Source organism: Panicum virgatum, chromosome 4K, assembly GCF_016808335.1.
Source record: "Panicum virgatum strain AP13 chromosome 4K, P.virgatum_v5, whole genome shotgun sequence".
In the NCBI taxonomy this organism is placed as follows: Eukaryota; Viridiplantae; Streptophyta; class Magnoliopsida; order Poales; family Poaceae; genus Panicum; species Panicum virgatum.
Window position 1 is genome coordinate 14215858 of NC_053139.1, and position 21634 is coordinate 14237491.

A 21634-nucleotide genomic window follows, 5' to 3' on the forward strand; every position below is an offset into this window, starting at 1 on the left:
GCTTCTTCACTCGCCGCGGAGCCGGAGCCGGAGCCGGAGCCGGAGCCTCGCCTTCTTCCACCTTGAGCACGCCGCCGTCCTCGCCTGCAGCAGCTTCCACTTTGAGCACGTCGCAGAGGAGGATGCCCCGCCAGAGGTCGACGAACGCCACGGTGCCAGCGTCCCCTCCTACCGCCATCACCTTGCAGTTTACATGGTAGGGAAAGGTCCGGTAGCCGTGCCGCCGCCGCCGCGGCTGGTGCACCGGCGACACGTTGTGGGTTGCCCAGCACCCCCGCTTCGAGCTGTAGAGATGGAGGTCGAACTGCACGACTGGGTGCTGCCAGCATGTTCGACGCAGCACGGCGACGATGTACTCTTCGCCGCCAGTGCGGTCGTCGTGGTAGCGCAGGCCGCAGGAGGCCGCCATCGGAGCCGACGAAGACGAGAGGGGGCGGCGGCCGGCGGGAGGTGCGTGAGCGACGGCCCGCCGGCCCGGTAGACGTAGTAGTCGAAGCTGGTGACGTAGTCGCCTTGGCGGCCGACCGAGACGAGGAGCAGGACGAGATCGCCGTCCGCGGCGACGACGACCGGCTCCACGTTCATGTCCGCGGCGGCGTCCGGGCTGTGGACGCACACGTAGGAGACGCGCGGCGGGCGGCGGACGCAGAAGGTGGCCTGGATCCGCTTGCCGTCGCGGGTCTCGGAGAAGGCGGTGGTGGCGTTGCGGCGGTCGGCGACGTAGGCCTCCCGCTCGAGGAGCACCCATGGGAGCTTCTCCCGCGCCGCGGCGGCGTTGGCGGCGTCGAGGGTCGAGCGAGGAGGGGTGGAGACCGGGGATCAGCATGGTCAGACGATGCGGATCTTGTCTGCTTGCTTGATGGATCATGTTCATGGTTACGGATGCATTTGTAGACGGACTTGAGGAGGGTTCAGGCCGTTTCCGACTCGAAGTAGGCCTGTCAGCCCGGCCCAAGAGTGCGCCAGGCAGATTTTTCTGCGCCGTCCCGTGTAAAGATGATGGAATCTTTGTGGATTGTTAGCTTGTTACTGGATAGATCAGATTCTCTTTGCGTGCATGAAAGGAACTGTTTATCCTTTGTCGCTGACTCATGGGAAGGAAGAAAGAAGACTCTAGACACAATAATCCCTTCCAATAGGAGAGACATAGTCACACACATGATGGCGAGAAGATGGCATGATAGTAGCAAAGCCAAATGGGCCCAACGTAAAACAACACTGAACAAAGTTTAGACATTACATATTTACATTGCTCTTCTAGGGCTTTCACAACTAATTGATCATAAACTAACAACAGATAACGATGCTGGCAGCAAACAAAAGACTGGGCGTCCATTGCACAGTACCTAGTCCCCTGCATATTCAGACATGTACCTGCACCCAACAAAACAAGTTTTAGTCACCTTTTAAACTTATATAAGCTTTCACTTTCATCCCACCTACCTAAGAATTTGTCAACTTTATGACTACGTAAGTACGTAACACATCATTGTTAAACAATCAGTAACCAATTCTATCCTCCTCCAATCAAAGTTAGTCCAAACAAACACACCTACAAAAGCAACTCTAGGCTAATCATGTGAGAAATTGTAGATGGAATTAATCACACAATTACCTGGAGATCCTACTGGACATGTAGGCATGGTTGATGACTATGTATCTTTGTGCGGCGAAGGGAGCCACCCCCAATACTTCTTTGTTTTCTAGGTCCACACTGACAACCCATCCATCGGCATCTCCACGATTGCGCTTGACTGTAAAGTAAATGATATCCTTACCATCCCCTAGACCGAGCACTGGTTGGCAAATGTAAACTCTCAAGAAAGGGGGTAAAATGCAGCCTTCATCATTCTGCACCTTTGGAAGTAGATTCAAGTGCTCACTGTCAACCTTCAGGCCTGTGGCATCCATAACCCAGCTCTGCTCTTGCCAACCCTCCGTGGAAACGCTACTGGCTGGCCTGCTCCATATAGCAGCCACCCAGCCATTTGTGACACAGTGATCCTTGAACACAACACTGGCTTTGTAGCGCACCTGTAGCTCTACATACTTGAGGCGATTGCCAACGACTGCAATGTCCCGGCAGAGCCGTGAGTCGCCCTGTAGAATCTTTGTTCGCTTAAGAGGCTCTGGCAGTTTGACGTAAGAAAGAAGCGGGGCATCCATACACACATCACAGAAGATGATGCCGCGCCACAGGTCCACAAAGGCCATGGTGCCACTTCTTCCTCCTATTGCGATCACCTTGCAGTTTATATGGGCGAAGTCGTTGCCCTGCTCCTGCAGGCTCAGCGATACAGGGTGAGTCTTCCAAAATCCATCCTTTTCATCGTAGATACAAAGAGTGAAGTGTCCTGGGGGCTGCCCCAGTTTTCGATGAAGCCCAACCACGATGTATCCTTTGTTGTCGTCAGGGCGGTGGGGCTGAAGGAAGAACCCGCTTTGGTCGTCGTCGTCGGGGCGGCATACCAGGATACCGATGTTGCTAGCATTGAAGGAATAGCCGGTAGGGGGCCGCGGGAGGAGCGTGAGGGATGGTCCCCCCGCCCCGTCGGCCTGGTAGACGTAGTAGTCAATATTCTTCTTTTGCTGTCCCCCTTTAGCCCCGATCGTGACGCGGATCAGGATGAACCCCTCCTCCGTGGCGAGGACGGTCGGCTCCATGTTGATCTCGGCGGCGTCCGGGCTGTGGACGCACACGTACGATACGCGCGGCGGGCGGCGGAGACAGCAGGTGACCTGGATCTTCTTGCCATCGCAGGTCTCGGAGAAGGCGGTGGTGGCGTTGTCGCGCTTGGCGACGTAGGCTTTAAGCTCGACGAGCACGAAGGGGAGATTTTCTTGGGCAGCGGCGGCGTCGTCGGCGGAGAGCGCCGGCGGGTGCGCGGAGGACGGGTGGAGACCGCAGATGCTCATGGCGCTGCTCGAGGATCTGCTTGGTTGGATTGGATCTACTCAGTATATGGGGGTTGAGGAGGGGAACACGGGAAGATTTCTAGATCGAACTTCGGTGGCGGCGGCGGATGCGACTGCGACTCGAACTAGGGCCGGCGCACTCCGAGAGTCTGCCTCCTCTCAGGTATACATAAGGATGGGCAGGGTTGGGACATGGGCCATGGGCCATGGGTGGATTCAGCCCGTCATGGGTCACACAGGCCTAACAAGTCATGGCGCACTCGGGAAGCCCATATGCTTGTTGCCGCCTCAAATGGTTGCAGAGTTTAAGAAAAAAGTTCTTCTTGTCTCTCTCAATTTTGGGCCGAATCTACTTTTTTTTCTTGGACAATAAAACCATTCGACCAGCCTCCACAAATTCCCGAAACTGTTCACATGACCTCCTTAAGCGAGTTTGAGGTCGGTTTTATATTTTTCTTTTATGTTTATTTTAACTGAATCTTTTTAAAAATTATAGTAAATCATAAAAAATCACAAAATAAAAAAAAATCAAATTTTGTTGGACTCCACATGAGTGGATATACACAGTGAACATATTATATAATATACTTTAGTACAATTTTTTTATTGTATCTTTAGATATATACTTTTCTATAATTAATTTATAACTACAGTTTCCGTCATCCAGTTATTGTGAATTTTTTATGGTGGGCTAATCATTATATAATTGAGTTATAGTAAAAATTTTATGATTATTAGATTATGTATGACTGAGTTATAGATTTATTTAGGTTTATCTATAGATTCGTCTAGATTTTTTCTATATATTTATCTAGTTTATATAGATAAATCTATTGATCAGTCAAACATTATCTAATAATCATAAAATTTTTACTATAGCTCAATTATATAATAATTAGTCCATCATAAAAAATTTACCATCATTGGACGAAAAAACTGTAGCTATAAATTAATTACAGAAAAATATATATCTAAAGCTATAATAAAAAATTTGTACTAAAGTATAACATATAATATGTTCACTGCGTATATCTACTCATGTGGAGTTCAAAAAAATTAAATTTTTTATTTTATAATTCTTTTGTGATTTACTATGATTTTTCAAAAATTCAGTTAAAATAAACATAAAAGAAAATATAGAAAAACCGCCATCAAACCTGCTTGAGGAGGTCGTGTGAACGGTTTTGGGAATCCGAGGAGGTTGGTCAGATGGTTTTATTGTCTAGGGAGGAAAAATAGATTCGGCACAAAGTTGAGGGAGGTAAAAAAAAAGACTTTTTAACCTCTATAATCGTCACGGGCGCAGGTGGTGGCTGTGATTGTGCCGCAGAAGGCCAGCGGCCCAGCCCACCGCAGCAGGAGCCTATAATGCAAGCATGTGAGCATTGTGTAAAATATATATTGGTGGATTAGCTAAATTAATTTTAGATTGTACGGTTCATTTCTTGCGACATGATCATTAAAACTAGATCAGACTTGATAGTATTTGGATGGACTTTTTCGGGAACATTTTTGCTTTGTTCCATAATATTTTATTTTATTCTCGGAACATTTTCTATTTTCTCAGAATTATGAAGATAGAACAATTTGTTTGCAAATGCGGACCGATTTATTTGTGAAGCTAGAACAATTGTTCCAATTTTATGATATAAATATGGAACAATTTATATATTTGAAAGAAGAACAATTCTTCCATCTTCACGATAAAATTGTTCCAATATAAAAATTGATGAGGACATCACTCCCATCGAATACAATTCCTATCACTAATTCTACAGAGTTTATTATTTGAAGGACCAATGACAAGATCTCGTGCATGTCGTTTGAATTATGAGGTGCATTCATTCCTGACATACTAATATTGATGAGGATGAGATGCTACTAAAGTCTTGTGATGTCTTATTGCTTGGATCAGCAGAAATTACATCCAATGAGCCATGGTTTATGCAAAGCACAGGACCTACCTCAAGCAACAACATGTACATGCACAAGAACGAGTTCACATGACAAGTACACCAACTTCATGGAGAAATCTGTACCAATCTGTGAAGTTTCGGAGTGCACGCTATACATAGTTGGAAAGCCTGTCAAGTCTACTTTCAAACCTACACTATGCCAGAATACAACAAAGATGGCACCATATTAGGCGACACTGAAATTAACCGTGTCACCAAAAAGTTTTTAGTGATGCGTCCGAATCAGCCGCGTCACCTATATACCAGCTACAACCGAGGAAGCTGAAATCGCGTCACCTATATCGGGTAATCGGAGACGCGTGTGGAAAAACACGCGTCACCAAAACGGACGTCAACAATTGGTGACGCGTGTTGGAAACCAGCGTCATGATAGTGTGCATAAAAGGCGACGCGGTTTTAACTGTAAGCGTCTCTGATGATGGACTCCACATCGGTGACGCGCGGCTTGTGCATCCGCGTCTCCAATGAGCGCGTCATCTATATCTGGTCTACCTCCGGTTAGCTTTTTGTATTTGTGAGTAGGCATAAAGGACTGCAACCTGCGCCTGGGCCTGGGCCGCGGCGGCCTTTCGCCCGGCCCAAAACTACCGCCGGCACCCTCCCCCGCTGCGGCGGCGCTGAGCCACCTTCCCCTCCCTCGCCTCCCGACCAGGGTTAACCGAACCGTCGGTAACCGGTTCGGTTTGACCGGTTACCGGTCAAACCGGTCCGGTTCCGGTTTGGGCCGGTACCAAACCGGCCCAAATTCAAAATTTAAATTTGAATTTCAAAAAATGAAAAATTCCCAAAAAATTTCTAAAAATACTTCAAGGTGCAACGAATCTAATGCTGTCAAATTTTCTCAAAAATTCGTTCGTTTAACATACTTTTCGGGCAATTAAAGTTAAAACAAAAAAGAAAAGGAAAAAAAATGAGACGGCCCATTAAGGCCCACTTGGTAAACCGGTCAAACCGGCCGGTAAACCGGTCTAACCGACCGGTATACCGGTTACACATGCAATTTTAAATTTGGATTTGAATTCAAACCGATCAAACCGGCCGGTAAACCGGTCAAACCGACCGGTAAACCGGTCTAACCGGTCGGTATATCGGTACGAACCGGTTGAACTGAGTTTTTTGAATTTAAATTTGAATTTGACCGGTTTCTACCGGTAACCGGTGCGACCGGTCCGGTAAACCGGAACCGGAGCCCGGCGGTTACCGGAGACGGGTCGGTTGGGTGAACCCTGCTCCCGACTCCTCCTTGCTCCGCCCTCGCCCGTCCCCTCCCCCTCTCGCCTCCCTCCTGACTCCCTGGCTGTGCTGCTCCAACGGGCGCCGTGGCGGCTCCTCCCATCCGCGCCGCCCCCGGCTTCCAGGCCCGCACCGCCACCTGCGTCCAGGCCCGCGCCGCCTCCGCCTCCGCCTCCGCCTCCGCCTCCGCCTCCGCCTCCCTCGAGCTCCTCACGCCCCTACCCCTAGGTGTTGCCTTTGCACCGGCGTGTGCTCGGCCAGATCCACGCCGGCACCGCCTTCTCTGACCTCGCAACTAGGTGGATCCGCCCCGACGCCACCACATCCTCGTCCTGACCTCGGGTTGGCGCCGCTCCTCCCCGACCTCGAGATCCCGCCGCTGTATGATCTGGACGCCAAGTGGGATGCATGCCTCGACCTCGCCATCCACCGCATTGCCTACTCCTCCCTCGTCGGCACCATGGCGGGCCTCCTCCTCTTCCGTAAGGAAACCCGCTTGGCTCCTCATTGCGCTTAATTTCCTGAGATCTGGTAGCTGCCTGCTTGGTGTTTTGGTAGGGTCGATTGTTGGTTTAGGGTTAGTGCGATGCAGGATGCTTGTTCTCCATTTTGATCGGCCTTACCCGATGTGGGATAAGCCAAGTTGGTTAATTGATACCATCGCTTTGCACATTATGTATGGTTTGATTGCTTCATGGTATAGCAGAGCTATTATTTCGTGGCTTTGTGCTATCCCCTGTGATTATCATGTCACATTTTACTTTAGAGAAATAAAAGCTCATGCTGACGTCAGCCCAAGTTCTCACGTCGGCGGCAAGGCGCACGCGTTCGAGGCGGCGGCGGCGTTGGAGGTGGCGGCGGCGCTGGAGGCGGCGGCGCACGAGACGGCGCGGAGGAGGGCGGCACGTTCGAGGCAGTGGCGGCGGCGTACGTCGGCGCGCGCGCGGAGGTCCTGACGCCGCGGACGGCCCGGGGTAGCGCAGGAGGCGGAGGCGGAGGGGGCCAGGAACCGCGGCGGCGAAAGGCGGCGTGCGCGCGCGAGGAGGTGCTGGCGGCGTGGAGATCGGGGGCGCCCGCTGCCGAGGAGGAGAGGGCCCGGCGCCGCGGAGGCGGAGGCACAAGCAGAGGCGCGACGGGGCGTCGGCGCGGTGGAGGCGGAGTGGTGACCTGCAGCAGCAGCGGCGGCGAATCAATCTCGGCGGAGGCAAAGGTGAGGGGGAACGACGCTCCTATTATATATATAGGGGTGCCACTTTAGTACTGAGCGTAGCCAAGGCCCGGTCCTAAATGGCCACATTTAGTACCGGGCAAGGGCTACGCCAGATACTAACTTGCCCTATCTGGCGGGAAATTTTCACGTAGCTGTTTAGTACCGGGCTAAGATTCAGTCCGGTACTAAACAACTAATTAAATAGCTTTTCTGTTTTCTTTGTGAGTGTTTTATATGTTATTTATTCATAATAAATCAATTATAAATATAAATATATGTTGTTTTCACCATGCAAAATTATATTTCTGTATTTTAGGTCACTATGTTGGATATATTTAATGTGTATGCACTTAATTTATCATATTGAGTCCAATTTTTTTATATCTGTTTCAATTATGTTTTCTGTGCAAACTATTATATAAATATATAAAAAATTTAAATCTAAGTTATTTCATACATGTTAATTAAACAGTTAATTTAATAGATTTTCTGTTTTCTTTATGGGTGTTTTATCATATATGTGCATGCACTTAATTAAATAGATTTTCTATTTCAATTGTGTTTATCACATTGAGTATGCACTTAATTAATTTATCATATTGAGTCCAAATATTTACTATTTAAGCACTTAATTTATTGTATTGAGAGCAAAATTTGTTATATTAGTGTGTCAAATGTGTTTTAGCGTCTAAAGTATTATTCAAATGCATAAAAATGAAAAAATACTATTGTAACTAAAAAAATTGTTTAATGGAACGTTGAGTTCAAAATAAGTTTCAAATATATTACATCAATCACTTAGTCACATAAGCATCAAAGTACAATATATTAATTACACATCATTGTTTAATGGAACGTTGATAACCTTTCTTTTTATGAATGTCCTTTGATCATGATCACGGCGCAAGTAAGGAGCGTCCTCTTTGGATAACAGAATGCTGGGGTCAACATCGACCGAGAATGGAGGACGATCATCAAACTGATCAAAGTATTCTGACTTGTCCGAAATGTCTTAAACTCCAATGATTTTTCTTTTTTCTGAAAGAACTATGTGGCGTTTTGGCTCGTCGTCGAACTTGTCTTGATTTTTCTTAGGTTTGCTTGTCATGTCCTTCACATAGAACACCTGCATCACATCCTTGGCAAGGACGAATGGTTCGCCTTTATATCTAATTTTTTGAAGTCCACTATTGTCATCCCATACCAGTCTATCGTTACGCTGCCTCCAACTCGATTCACCCATTGGCACCGAAACATAGGAATCTTCAAAGATCCATAGTCCAGCTCCCATATTTCCTCTATGACACCAAAGTAGCTGTCCTTATTTCCATCATGGCCTATTGCATCAATACGCACACCACTATTTTGGTTCATGCTCTTTTCATCTTGGGCTCTTGTGTAAAATGTATATCCATTGATCTCATACCCTTGGTATTGGATGATTGTGGCCGATGATCCCCTAGCAAGCCATTGCAGTTGTACATCAATTGTGCTATAGATGAGCCCAGTCTCTTTGTGATCCTCCAATATCTTCTCAAACTTCTTTGACTCCTTCAAAGTTTCACAGTCTCTTTGTGAATCCACTAGAACCTGACCTAATTCATCAGATAGTTGGTCTTATGAAGCATTTTCTCCAGCCTCGTCTATTTCTTCAGCATCGTCCATGGGTTCATCTTCAAAGGCTTCCGCTTCATATAGATGAGCCCAGTCTGCAATATTATGATCATCATCTTCTTCACCATCATGCATCACAACTCCAGGTTCACCGTGCTTGGTCCAAAGAGTATAGTTATCCATGAAACCCTTTTCATAAATGTGGGCGTGTAGAGTGCTTCTCTTAGAATATTCCTTTTTATTTTGGCAAACGCGGCACGGATAACACATAAAACCTTTCAATGACTTGTGGGCCTCCGCCGCATCAAGAAAAGACTTTAGACCATTAATCCACGCCATGGTGCACCGGTCGCCGTACATCCATTATCGGTCCATCGATCTACAATTTTGTATTAAGTAACAATATCATTTTACTTGTATTCATATCATTTGACACATAACATAATGAAATACAAAAGCTATTTCTGCGAATTTAACATTGAAATACAAAAGGTCCGAATATCCATCACATAACATGCTTAAATTAAATAATATGATAAATAAAGTCCAAATTAATAAATATAGATTACACTACATGCTAGCTACCTAATACAAACTACTCATCATGAGATTTTTTGACCGATGCCTCGTGAACTGCCTCGCGAAGTCTTGACTCGGAACGGTCATATTCCGCCAACCCCGACTCTTCACGTCTTGCATTATATCGAGCCATCAACTCACTATCATCATCAGTACCATGCAGCTCGACGTTAAATTCACAGTTAAATTTATGGCTTTCTTTGCCAAGGGAGAATATATGAAAAGCTTTCTTAATCAAACGACAAATACGACCGCTAACAAGACCAACACGCTCTGCAGGGTGGAACTCAAGCGAATGACCGGTGCGCTCCAATTGATTGCGTACCACCACCCGAGCCGCAGCTCGATGCTCAAAGGCATCATGTTGCAAAGGCATTTCTAATAAGTAATATTAATAACATGTCAATTATATGTCTCATTAAGAAACAAAACTAATTTCAGTACACAAATCAAATAAATGTAAAAATCTGAACAAATTATTAGAATTAAAATAAAAATATAAATTGTAAACCATAATTATTTTGACACTCTTCAGTTCAACGCGAACACATCGTTCCACACCATAAGGGATGCGCAATCAATGTCCGCGACTTTGTTTCAGGCACTTTCTCTAAAACCATCGAGAAGAAAAAATGTTTGTTTCGAAACATGTCTATGTCGTTAACCTTGACCCTGCAGTGATAACACTGACATTCGGGGCTACTATTGGCATCCACGACACAGTGCGGTACAATAGGACCCGATGAAGGAGTATGGCCTTGGTTCGGATAATTTGATTCTCAACTCGCTCAAAAGGTGTGGATTTCATAATTGGGACCAAGACCGTACTCCTTCATCGCGTCCTCATATATACCGCACCGCATCGTGGATATCGATGCTAGCCCGAATAGCAGTGTTTTCACTGAAGGATCAAGGTTAACGACATATTCATGATCCGAAACATACATTTTTAAACTTCTCGATGGGTTCCATATGAGCCCGAATAAATACATCATTAGAGTGTCAACATAATGCAACTAAATGCATAACAAATACCAAACTAATTAACCATGCCACTTGAAAAAATTGAAAAAAATCCCTATAAATTATCCACATTGAAACTATCCAATACCCCTTCTCCAAATTCAAGTAATGGGTTTTGTACATCTCAAATCCATCCATAAATCATAGGAAACGTGCTCATTCTATATATTTCTAAAAATCACAAATATCTCAAACTACAGAGCATGAAACAAATAATAAATACCATCAAACAAGAGAGGAAGAAGTTGCAAACCTTTAGTGCACTTGGATGAGTAAAATCTCCACAAAACTTGAGAAAATGGGGCAGCACCTCCTCTCTAACTCGCAATGGGAAGAAAGCCCGAGCTCGGTCAAATGGTTGGCTCGGGCTCGGGGAGGAAGAAGACACGCTGATTTATAGTGGGCGGATTAGTACCGGCTGGTGGCTCCAGCCGGTACTAGAAGTCGCAATTTAGTACCGGCTGGAGCCACCAGCCGGTACTAAATTACTCGGCTCCATTTAGTACCGGCTGATGGCTCCAGCCGGTACTAAGTGGCCACCTAGCTGTTGCGCCCGGCTGTCGGTGGTGCATTTCAGTGCCGACTGGTGGCTCCAACCGGTACTAAATGGCTCCAGGCGGTACTGTAGCTTTGGCCCGGTACTAAAGATGCACGTTAGTACCGGGCCAAAGTACGCGCGGTACTAACCTTCGCGGACGAATGAGCAGTTTTCTGGCAGTGATGGTGGGGCACTTGTGATTCTGTTTAAATAATCTCCCTGTAACTGTTGCTCCCTGCACCAGTATATATCTATGCAGTTCATTCAAGTCGTAGCTGCTCTTCTTGTTTTAATTCCGTAATGAATAACAGAGCTCCTGCGCAGTGTAGTGGCAGTGCTTTGATCACGTAGTAAGTGTATTACTGTGATATCGTGGTAGTAATCAAAACATTGACGGCGAAACGGATGATAACTAACCTTACCAGATCATGCATGGATAGTACCACCAAACAGTTGGTATATCATCAAGGTATGCAGCTCAATGAAATGACTTATTAACTACACCTTCTGGTCGAGAAGAATGATGATCAGAGTCACCTTTTTTTTTTCTGAGATACTATTATAGTTACTTGATGCCACTGATTGTTAGGCACAGTTCTTATGGAAGAAAAAGACTGTCTCACAGTTGCAGATCGCTGTGGAATAAGGTGACAGCGGGGCAGCCAAAATCATGACTGCTTGTAGCATGCGTCCTGATCTCATCTGGATTTAATTTTAAAACGATACTCCCTCCGTTCCAAATTATAAGTCATTCCGAGAATCTTGGAGAGTCAAACCATCTCAAAGTTTGACCAAAATTATAGAGAGAAATATAAAGATTTATGACATCAAATAGGTGCACTATAAAAATATAGCTAACAAAGAATTTAATGATACTTAATTAGTATCATAAATGTTATTATTTTATCATATAAATTTGGTCAAACTTGAAATTTTTTGACTATCTAAGATTCTTGGAATGACTTATAATTTGGAACGGAGGGAGTAACTATCAAAGTTAGTTACGAGTTTAAGTTGCGTACGTATGGAGCAGTATTGAGCGCAACAAGATTGATGGGGTTTCTTCAAACACTTGATCCTATGGCCATCATCAGTACGGCGAATCGATCATATGAATGAATCTGTCGAGGCTGTCAAGGTGGAGGAGACTAAACTCGCTAATCGCTGAAGCTAGCTTCATCTTCAAGTACACTAGTAGCCAGTAGTGTGGCCGTTGTGGATCTGTGGGGACTGATAGGATGACTAATCCGGAGAACCCACGAAGAGCTAAAGCCATCACGAACTAATTAAAGCCAACAGCCAGCATGCAGCCTGGGTCAGTAAGACAGAGAGAGTGATCGACATAGATCAATGTATGGTAGTGTGCACATTGTGGTAGCATGCATGATCGCTCCGGGGAAGAAGAAGTGCATTTGAAGTCACCTCCTGTCTTTGTCAACTGGCCTCTCTTGCTCTCGATCACCTCGTTGTTTGTCGTAGTGCTATGCCCAACTGTCGCCATGATTGGCCACCACTCCATGGTGAGTCCATGGACGACCTTGCCATGCCATGCCGTTTTGTCTCTAGCTATATATAAACGGCAGCTGCCATCACCTCGTAGCTTCGCTCGCTTCACAGCAAAAGGCAGTGTAGATAGGCTTGCTCATACATATCCAACACGGTGGGCGCGCGCGTGCCTGCCATGGGCGGCGCCGGCGTGCTTTTCTCGGCGTCGTTCGTTGTGTTGGTGGCGGCGCTGGCGGTGCCCGTGCTTGCGGACGGCGCCTCGCCGGAAGCGGGCCGGGTGGCTGCTGATCATCAGGTGCAGAGCGTAGAGGGGGCTGCTGGCCGGAACGGCGGTTACAATGCCAGCAGCGTCACCGGCCGGAAGGACGGCGGCGGTGGAGGCGGGGGTGGGTGGGGCAGCAGCGGAGGGACCTCGTGGAGCTACGGCTGGGGGTGGGGCTGGGGCACCGAGGGTGGCGGGGGCGGAGGCGGCGGTAGCAGGGAAGGAGGCGGCGGCGGCGGTGGAGGAGGAGGAGGAGGCGGCGGTGGTAGTGGTGCAGGTGGAGGCGATGGAAGTAGTGGAACGGCAGCGCGCGGCGGGAGGAGGGTGACGGCGCGGCGGCGTCGGCACCGGCCGAGCTACAGCTCGAGCCTGTACCGCGTGGGGGAGTACGCGCGGTGCACGGCGCCCGGGCGGTGCCGCGGCATGCGGCTGCTGTGCCCGATGCACTGCGACGGGCCCTGCTTCTACGACTGCGACGCCAACTGCAGGGCACACTGCCGCTTCTAGCTGCCCGCCGCCGCCGGCGCGTGGTCGTCGATCTCCTCCGGCGCCACGGGCGTCGCATCGCCGGTCGCCGCTGCTTGCTTTGCTCCCTCTCTCTGCTCTTGGTGTGCTGCCTGTGCTCGGCTTTCCTGCTTTCTTGGTGAGATGACATGCCGTGCGTCGTGTGCTTTTGATGGCTGTCGCGATTGTTCAGCCCGATTGCTGCTGCCACCGTCTCAGGCTTTTTCGTTCTGAATCTGTCTTCTGACGGTGTACAGCTTGTTTGCTGCCTGTAATTGAGGAGGATGCGTCTCGTTCAGACCTATTTTTCATCAGCTTAATCAAAAGAGTGCATCTTGGGGGCTAACCGTGCCTGACCTGACCATGTGAGGATTTTTCTAGTAGCGTGATCATCATGGTGTGTATTGATAGGATAGTGACAGGGTCGTTTTTATTTCCATGAACATGCTTTGGTACAGCTTCATTCTAAAATCCTAGGCATGTTAAAAACAAAAGTAGTTCGTCGTATTTTGCTTTCACTGGACCTATACTAAGCATACGATCCACTCAAACAATTCCTTGCATATCCAAGTTTTCTAGCTTACGCTTCCATGCCATCTGCTAGTTTGTCATAATGTGTGGCAGCATGACTGTTGGAAGATTCCTGCATCATGAATGGCTGAGCACCCATGGCAGAGAAAGGCAGACCAAGCGCTTTAATCACCAGCTTAGAGAGATGAGCAAATAAACAAATGACGACCATTAGTTGTCCAAATGCATCCCTTTCAGTTCAGTTAAATCATTTATGGACCTTCAGATTCGATCGAAATCATTGTGGATGTGCCATTTTTGTTTCAATTTGACAAATCTCGCTGGAGATTGAGGACGGACGTCGGAGCGTGGTACGCTGCTTGTAAGGAACATGCCCATTTAGGCTATTGTTTATGATTTTGATAATTGTATGACAACGCAATTAAAGGGATTAACAAGTTTGTCAAGTGAATCTTTCTAGGTCCCAAAAATGTATTAAAAAGGGTTAGCAAAGCAAAACATAAAGAAAGAACTCAAATAAATGCTGAATTGGACGAGTTATGCAAAAATCAGTAGCACCGGTTATTCCTATGACCCTGCACCGGACCTTACGACAAGCATCGGTTGAACCGACGCCCAAAACTTATTCAAATGAGATGGGCTTCAGCAGAATCTTGTAGAGAATTTCACAAGCTTTCCAAAGAGTACAACATCATCGAAATCGGAGTTCGGAATAAAAAGTTATGGTCAAAACACGGAGAAGCTGATTTCTATGTGGCACCGGTTAAACCGATGCTATCACCGGTTATTCCGATGCTCAAAATTTGGTCAAATGAGATGGACTTTAGCATAATCTTGTAGAGAATTTCACAAGCTTTCCAAAGAGTACAAGATCATCCAAATCGGAGTTCGGAGTAAAAAGTTATAGCCAAAATACGAAGCACCTTGAAGCTGATTTCTATAAGCACCGAAAATATCGATGCTACTTAAAAAAGGCATCGGTGCAATGCCTGCACTATTGTCCAGAGAGCATGTTTTTTGTCCCAGAAATTTTCTTTAGCACCGGATGAACCGATGCTACCACCGGATATTCCGATGGTACCATATTTCAGCTGCAGAACTCGTCAGAAAGGACCAACGGCTAGTTCGAGCTATTAGTGATCGGTTAAACCGATGACTAGGCACCGGTTAGACCGATGCTTACGCAAAAATGCCCCCAACGGCTACAAACGGCTACTTCGAGTTTGTGGGCTATATATATGGTTTCCCTCGACCATTTGAAGCTTACTGGAGACTAGAGAGACCCCATACACATTGAAGGACACCTCCAAGCCAATCCAAATGCATATTGATCAAATCCTTATGTTTAGCACTAGCTTTGTGAGTGTGAATGCTAGATTAGCTCTTGAGTGAGTGAGTAAGCAAGGTTGAGATCCTTGTGCTGCGGTTCTTGAGTGAACCAACCATTGTATCTCGATGCGCCGGTCCTTTGGAGCATTGGTGGCTCGCCAGCATGTCAACGACCCTCTGGCTTGGTGTGGAACGGCGTCGACAACATTGTTCGGGGGACGGAGACCCCTCCTTCGTGGGCAAGATCCCTTAGTGGAAAACATGATCAATGTGGCCGTGATTGTGTTCACGGAAGAGACTTGATTGCCGGGAACCGATACTCTTCGTGAGTGCTTCAACAACGTGGATGTAGGAGCGCCTTCGTGTCGAGAGTTTGCTTCCTCTTATCCCGTCTTTAAGCTTCCGCATTTCATATTGTAATTTTATGTGCCTTTACTTTCATAGAGTAGTATCTTGATAGGATTGGCTATAGGTTGCTAAACTATTTTGGGATGAGGGTTTCACACTAGAAGAATCATAGTTGCACATCTAGATAGCATTTTAGATTAAGTTTTTGTGTAAACTAGTTGGAGCCATAGGTTAAGGTTTTTAGAGAGCCTAATTCACCCCATCCCCCTTTTAAGCTAGAGCACCCGATCACTTTCAACACTGCCCTGATGAACGGCAAATGTTAGGAGTCGCTCGGGCTACTGGCAGTCAAACAATCGCACAAGGTCCAATAACTATTTTTTTTTCCGGAACAAAAAAAATTTATTTCCGATTTTTTTATATTGCTAGAACAATTAAAAAATTATTCTGAAATAAAATAAATTTGTTCTAGAACAAATTTGACTATGTGCCAGTTTAGATAATCTGAAGTGGATGACAAGTCCGTGTGACCTCCAACGGCACCCTGATGAACTCCAACCTAGGTGAAGCCGATGGCTGGCGCGGAGACTATATGTCGTGCGGGTTGCAAAACGCGGATCCATTGCCTGAAGGCCCAATGTCAATGAATTCGACCCAATTTCGACTTCCACGGCCAATGTTTAGCATTATTTCTCTGTCCAAAGTTGGTCCCACATTCACATTAGTTAAAGAAAGTTCTGTCTTCTCTTTCCCTCTCATCTGTCTGACAATGGGACCTGGACACCTCGCATGCAACTTTTTTCTTTGTACCAGGTGCCCGAGTTAACTTTCGATTCCAAACAAACACCTCATGCAGGTTACATTGCATGTATTTACTGTAGCACTTTTGACCAAAAATTTAGAGTACCAAACGAAGTCTAATTACAAAACCACCTCCACAACCCCCGTGTAAATCGCGAGACGAATCTAATGAGGTCTTTGACCGCGCGATTAGAGGATGGTTACTGTAGCATCACTGTTGCAAATTATTAATTAATTACCGTCATTAGATTCATCGCGAAAAGTTACACCCGTCCCTGAAAAAGTTTTACAAATAGACTTCATTTAGTACTCCATGCATACGAGATTCTCTTCTCGAAAAACGTGCCGAAAAATTTCTCCCCATAACCAAACACGGCCTAATGGTTAGTCATGGTCCACCGTGTGCCGCCGCACTCTGCCGCCGCCGCAACCCGTCCTGCTTCACGCCGCACACTGTCGTGACCCGTTCCGCTCCGCGCCGTCGTGGCCTGCCCTACTCCGTGCCGCACGCTGCCTCGGCCCGACCTCGCGCCATAGGGGAAGGGGTATTGGGAGAGGGACAACGCAAGGGAGAACGTGCGATGGGGTGGGGAGGAGCGGCGTGGCGGCGGAGGAAGGGCGGCAAGGGATGATATGTGAGGAAGGATTGGGAGGAGAGAGTGGTGAGTTGGGACGGCCCGGGGGGAGAGAGACGGGGAATGAGAGGTTAAGTAATTTTTTAATTAGGGGAGAGTATGGAATTGGTGGGTGGAGAGTAGATGAAGCAGCCGCGCAGATTGACAAACATATGGCCGGCTTGAAACTAGCCTTTACCCTTTATTTTAAGAGCTGGGAGGCTTAGTTCCGAACATTTGGTATTCAATTAAAATTAGTGAAACAAGGTTTTACCATAGTCAAATGGCCACAACTAAGGGTGTAAATGGTACGGATATTTTCCAATTAACCGAGAGTGTCGGATAATGATTCGAATATTCTTTCCGGATATCCGGATACGAATTCGAATACTTTATTCGGATATCAGATACGAATACAATACGGGTAATATCCGTCGGATACCGGATATACAGTCGGATAATCCGGATAGGTGATTCGGATATTAAATTCAGATAGTTTTATAATATATATATAATCATTTGAAATTAGAAAAATACAAAATTAATACCAAATTTTTTATAAAAATATAATCTACCTATTGCCACTACTTTAGTTTTACAATACAAAATATATACATTAATAAAAATTAAATTTGTCTCAAAAAATTTAGAACTAATTCATTTCAAATTAGAAAAATATAAAATTAGCACCAAAATTTTACTAAATATAATGTACCTATTGACTCTCTATAGAAGTTTAATCTTATTTATTTTTAGTGTAGTTTAAGAACTAAAGTCAATCTTTAGCAATAATTTGACATTCTATTTTGAATAAATGTTGCATTTACTTGGTATCCGAATAAACATCTGTGCTCGACATGATCCGCATCTGGTTCACTCCGTATTCGATACACATCTATTCTTATTCGTAACCGAAGCAATCCGAATCCGTATTTGTATCCGAGACTATCCGTTTTCGAATCCGAATTCGATAAAAATGTGAAAACAAATATGATATCGATAATATCCGTCTATATCCGATCTGTTTACATTCCTAGCCGCACTAGTTTGTGCCATGGTGAGGATAACGGAAATGCTTGCCAGAAAAGGCATCAGAGCTATTCCTCGTGCAGTTTATTATTGAGACGTGATAAAGTGTCGTTCTTTCAATACCGAACGACTAAAACAATACGTGACTTGTAACTTGCAACCTATTTACAACCAGACGTGGTCTTTGGGTCTAAAAGCCCGAGATAGATAGTGATTTATTTATTTATTATTGTCAACCACCGTGGCATAATATAATATAAAAATGCTTCATTATCTCGAATAGTGAGAAGTCTTTACATACAAGATACCGTGACAAATGAGTGCTAGTTACAAACAGCAGGTGATTGATCATCTGTTAAGCAGTGTTAATTAGATCGGACGTGTGATAGTAGTATTCTCATGTGCCTCCCTCCGCGAAAAAACCCCAAAACATCTGTCCCCGATTTTGACTGGCCTTGAAGGCGCACGTCGCTCTCCTGCTCGGTTGCTTGGTGCTCCAACTGCTGTTGCTTGCCTTGTGGGGTGAGACCTTCCTTCCCTGCAACCTATCATCTCCTCCGTGACGAAACCCAAATCTAGCCATCCTCAATAACAATAAATTAATAATCCATAATATGCAATGCCCAAATTGGCAGCTCCAAGGTGCATTACAATATTCAAGCACACACACATCAGCAGCTGGCTCGCTAAGATCGATGAGTAATCTCCCCTCCATGATGCTCGGAGCTCCCACCGCTCATCACGTCCTTCTTCACCACCTGCCCGTCCGGCCTCCGCGTCCGGGCAGCCACCGCGGCGGCGGCGGCAGGCGGCGGCTCCTCTCCACGGCCGCCGCGCGGCGCGACGATGCCGCCGCCGGCGGCGGCGCAGAGCCGGCGGAGGGCTCGTCGTCGTCGGGGCCGGAGAGCCTGAGGTTGACGGCGACGGCGACGGCGACGGACGCCAAGGCGGCGCCGGCGCTGTGCAAGGACTACAGCCACACGCTGCTCCGGTCGGAGTGCCTGGAGGTGCTGGGCCTGGTGGACCTGGACTCGCTGCGGAGGCGGCCGCGGCTCACCGTGGGGGTGACGGTGAAGGCCTCCGTGGTGCTCCCGGTGCTGGTGGTCCTCGCCGTCCTCTACCTCGCGGACATGGCCAAGGGGGACGTCGACTGGACGGACCACCTCGACGACGTTGAGGACGTGGCCGGGGACTAGTTAGCAGTTAGCACAGGGGTGTGATTGTCCCTGTCGGCTGTCGCTCACAATGAACTGCATCAGGCAGCTCCGCATTCAGATATCCGCTTCTCCTTTCTATTCTTTCCATTTCTTTTAGAACAACTAACAAGTGTACATACTTAAGCAGGTTTTACGGTTATGTTGAAAATGTAAATTTGCTTTATATTAGTATATACTCCCTTTTTGTTTCGTTTGTGAATATATAGTACTATATATAGTTGTTCTGAATACGGACAATGTTTCTTTAATATAGTAATGTGCAACTTTGACCATAGCCTATTTTTTTTATCAGGCTCCGGAGTTAGTTCAGTTTTTTTAACTTAATAGTCAGTTCAGTTCCCTCGTAAATGGTATGAATAATTTCTGACTGTATTCGAATTCGATCTGGTCTGGAAGGGTTTTTATCCGTTTGTATCCGATTTTGAGTATTTAATATCTGTAACCGATCTGTATCTGAATACTAAAAGTTATATTTTTATATGTCGACATCTATTAAAATTTTATCCGGCAAAAACTAATATTATCCGTATCCGACTTTGTATTCGAATAAAAATATAAAAATAAATACGATATCAATAATATATGTCCGTATCCGATCCGTTTACATCTCCGGTTCCATCTCTCTTTCATCTGCTTGCAAACTGTTTTTTTATTCGGCTTGGTGTACGAACCGAAAACACGTTTCGATCTTGCTGTCTGATACCACAGTTCAATTGCCACAGTGCATGTGCTCTGTTCGTTTTCCATGGATCAGAGTTTTGGCTTTTGGGTACACTGGAGCTCTGCTCATGGAGTTGAGGGGCTGAGGGCTCCTCTTCTGCTTGACTATTCATCTGCACTTGCTTGGACATCGTTGAACAGCTGGTGCCAGTATGGCGGATAGGATTTTTTTTAATCGATCTACGGAGAAAGCAAAATGTTGTACAAGAAAGTTGCCACTCTCTGCTATTGATGTGTTACATCAACTATAAGTTAAAATTTTGATAGTTGATAAACTTGCAAGTACTCCTGCGAATGGATTGGACAAAATCCAAATCCAAATCCAATTGGATTTTGACACTTGGATTCTATTGGACTTGGATCTAGTTGGATATGAACATCCAGTTACTTTAGATCTAATAGAGTTGGATTCTGTTGGATAAAAAATAAAGGATAATCCAAATCTTATTGGATTGTGAACCATGAAACGCTAGCCCGTGGAAGCTTCACTATGGCCACCGGCCGCCGAGCCACGACCTGCTCATCAGGCATCAGCAACCTCCTCCACGTGCGTACTGCAGCCGCCTCACCGCGCGTCGTCCCCAACTCCAAGCACGTGCTCGGCTTTTGCGACCAGTCCATGATCTAGCTGCCTAGCTCTGACCCGCTCTCGAAGATCTGCACGGTGTCATGGCTTGCATCGTCTTCTCCGCGCAGCCTCGCAGCAACGTGCGCTGTCAAGGATCGGAGTGCATGGTGCGAGTTCTTGGAGGCCGCGTCGGCATGGAGTGGACGTCGTTGAGGAGGCCGTGAATGGCGGTGTGACCAACATTGCGTCTCGAGCGTGCTCTTCTCTCGGTTGACGTCGTCGACGTTGGCACTGTGGCGCAGTCATGCCGGGCCTGTAGACAATGCTCATGGAGGAGCTTACAACGTCCATTGCCAAGTCGGCAGGTTCAAGTATGTGACCTGCAAGGATGGCGTTGCGATGACTGATCACCTGGGCAATATTTTCTGGGACGGTATCATCAACTACTGGCTGGTCGAGGCCTTTTCCTCCTCCTCATACGTGAATTGGATTGAATGGATGGATAATTATGTATGTGTGGTTGGATTGGATAGGATTGGATGATGAGTACTATCTACTAGGATTGGATTGGATGTTAACATAACTTCAATTGGATGTTAATTGGATATCATTAGTTGGATTTTGGATGATGATCCATTCCCAGGAGTACTTGCAAGATTGATTACATGAGCACTGAGTAGTAGTTATCATATGAAGATCTCTCTAGGAGAAGTATTAGTCTCAAAGATTAGTCAACAAGACAAACAAGAATGGAGAGAACTAATTAACAACAGTTCTAACTTAACCTGATTGAGCGTCAACTTATAAACAAACTGTTGACAGCCAATTCTGGTAGTTAAGAGGCCGACTGGTCTGACGGGTCGGGCCGACCAGTCAGACCGGTCTGTCCAGTTATAATCCGAGTAGGCTTCGTTTTATTTTGAAAATTCTTATATAAACCAACTTGGAGAGGGGTACGACTTCCCTGGCCTATAAATATAAAGGCTAAGGCCGATTGCGGGTAATCCCAATCGATTCACACATTTATCCTTTACTTTTTCCTCCAAACCCTAACTTTTCCAATCTCATATGTTGTTCTTCGCTCGTCTCCACAGCGTTTGACGGCGTTCTGAGTGG

General features: G+C 46.3%; 3 protein-coding genes across 4 annotated transcripts; 2 read left to right on the plus strand and 1 right to left on the minus strand.

Moving 5' to 3' along the window:
• Positions 1-1130: 1130 nt before the first annotated feature.
• On the minus strand, positions 1131-3056 carry LOC120703250. Of its 2 annotated transcripts, none has more exons than XM_039987278.1 (2): positions 1616-3056; positions 1131-1374 (listed from the first exon to the last, which is right to left on the minus strand). In XM_039987278.1, the coding sequence occupies exons 1-2, from the start codon at positions 2914-2916 to the stop codon at positions 1347-1349; spliced, it is 1329 nt and encodes a 442-aa protein (XP_039843212.1). In that variant the 5' UTR covers positions 2917-3056; the 3' UTR covers positions 1131-1346. The 2 variants fall into 2 exon arrangements, with proteins under 2 accessions (XP_039843212.1, XP_039843213.1); XM_039987279.1 differs by lacking the exon at positions 1131-1374 and having other exon boundaries at positions 1615-1754; positions 1858-3048.
• A 9632-nt stretch (positions 3057-12688) lies between these two features.
• On the plus strand, positions 12689-13855 carry LOC120703251 (ctenidin-3-like). Its single transcript, XM_039987280.1, has one exon. The coding sequence runs from the start codon at positions 12771-12773 to the stop codon at positions 13362-13364; it is 594 nt and encodes a 197-aa protein (XP_039843214.1). The 5' UTR covers positions 12689-12770; the 3' UTR covers positions 13365-13855.
• Positions 13856-18888: 5033 nt separating this feature from the next.
• Positions 18889-19504, plus strand: LOC120701929 (the record flags this gene model as incomplete). Its single annotated transcript, XM_039985725.1, has 1 exon — positions 18889-19504. A coding segment is annotated over one exon (321 nt), but the record flags the coding sequence as incomplete, so codon positions are not given.
• Between the last annotated feature and the right edge of the window lie 2130 nt (positions 19505-21634).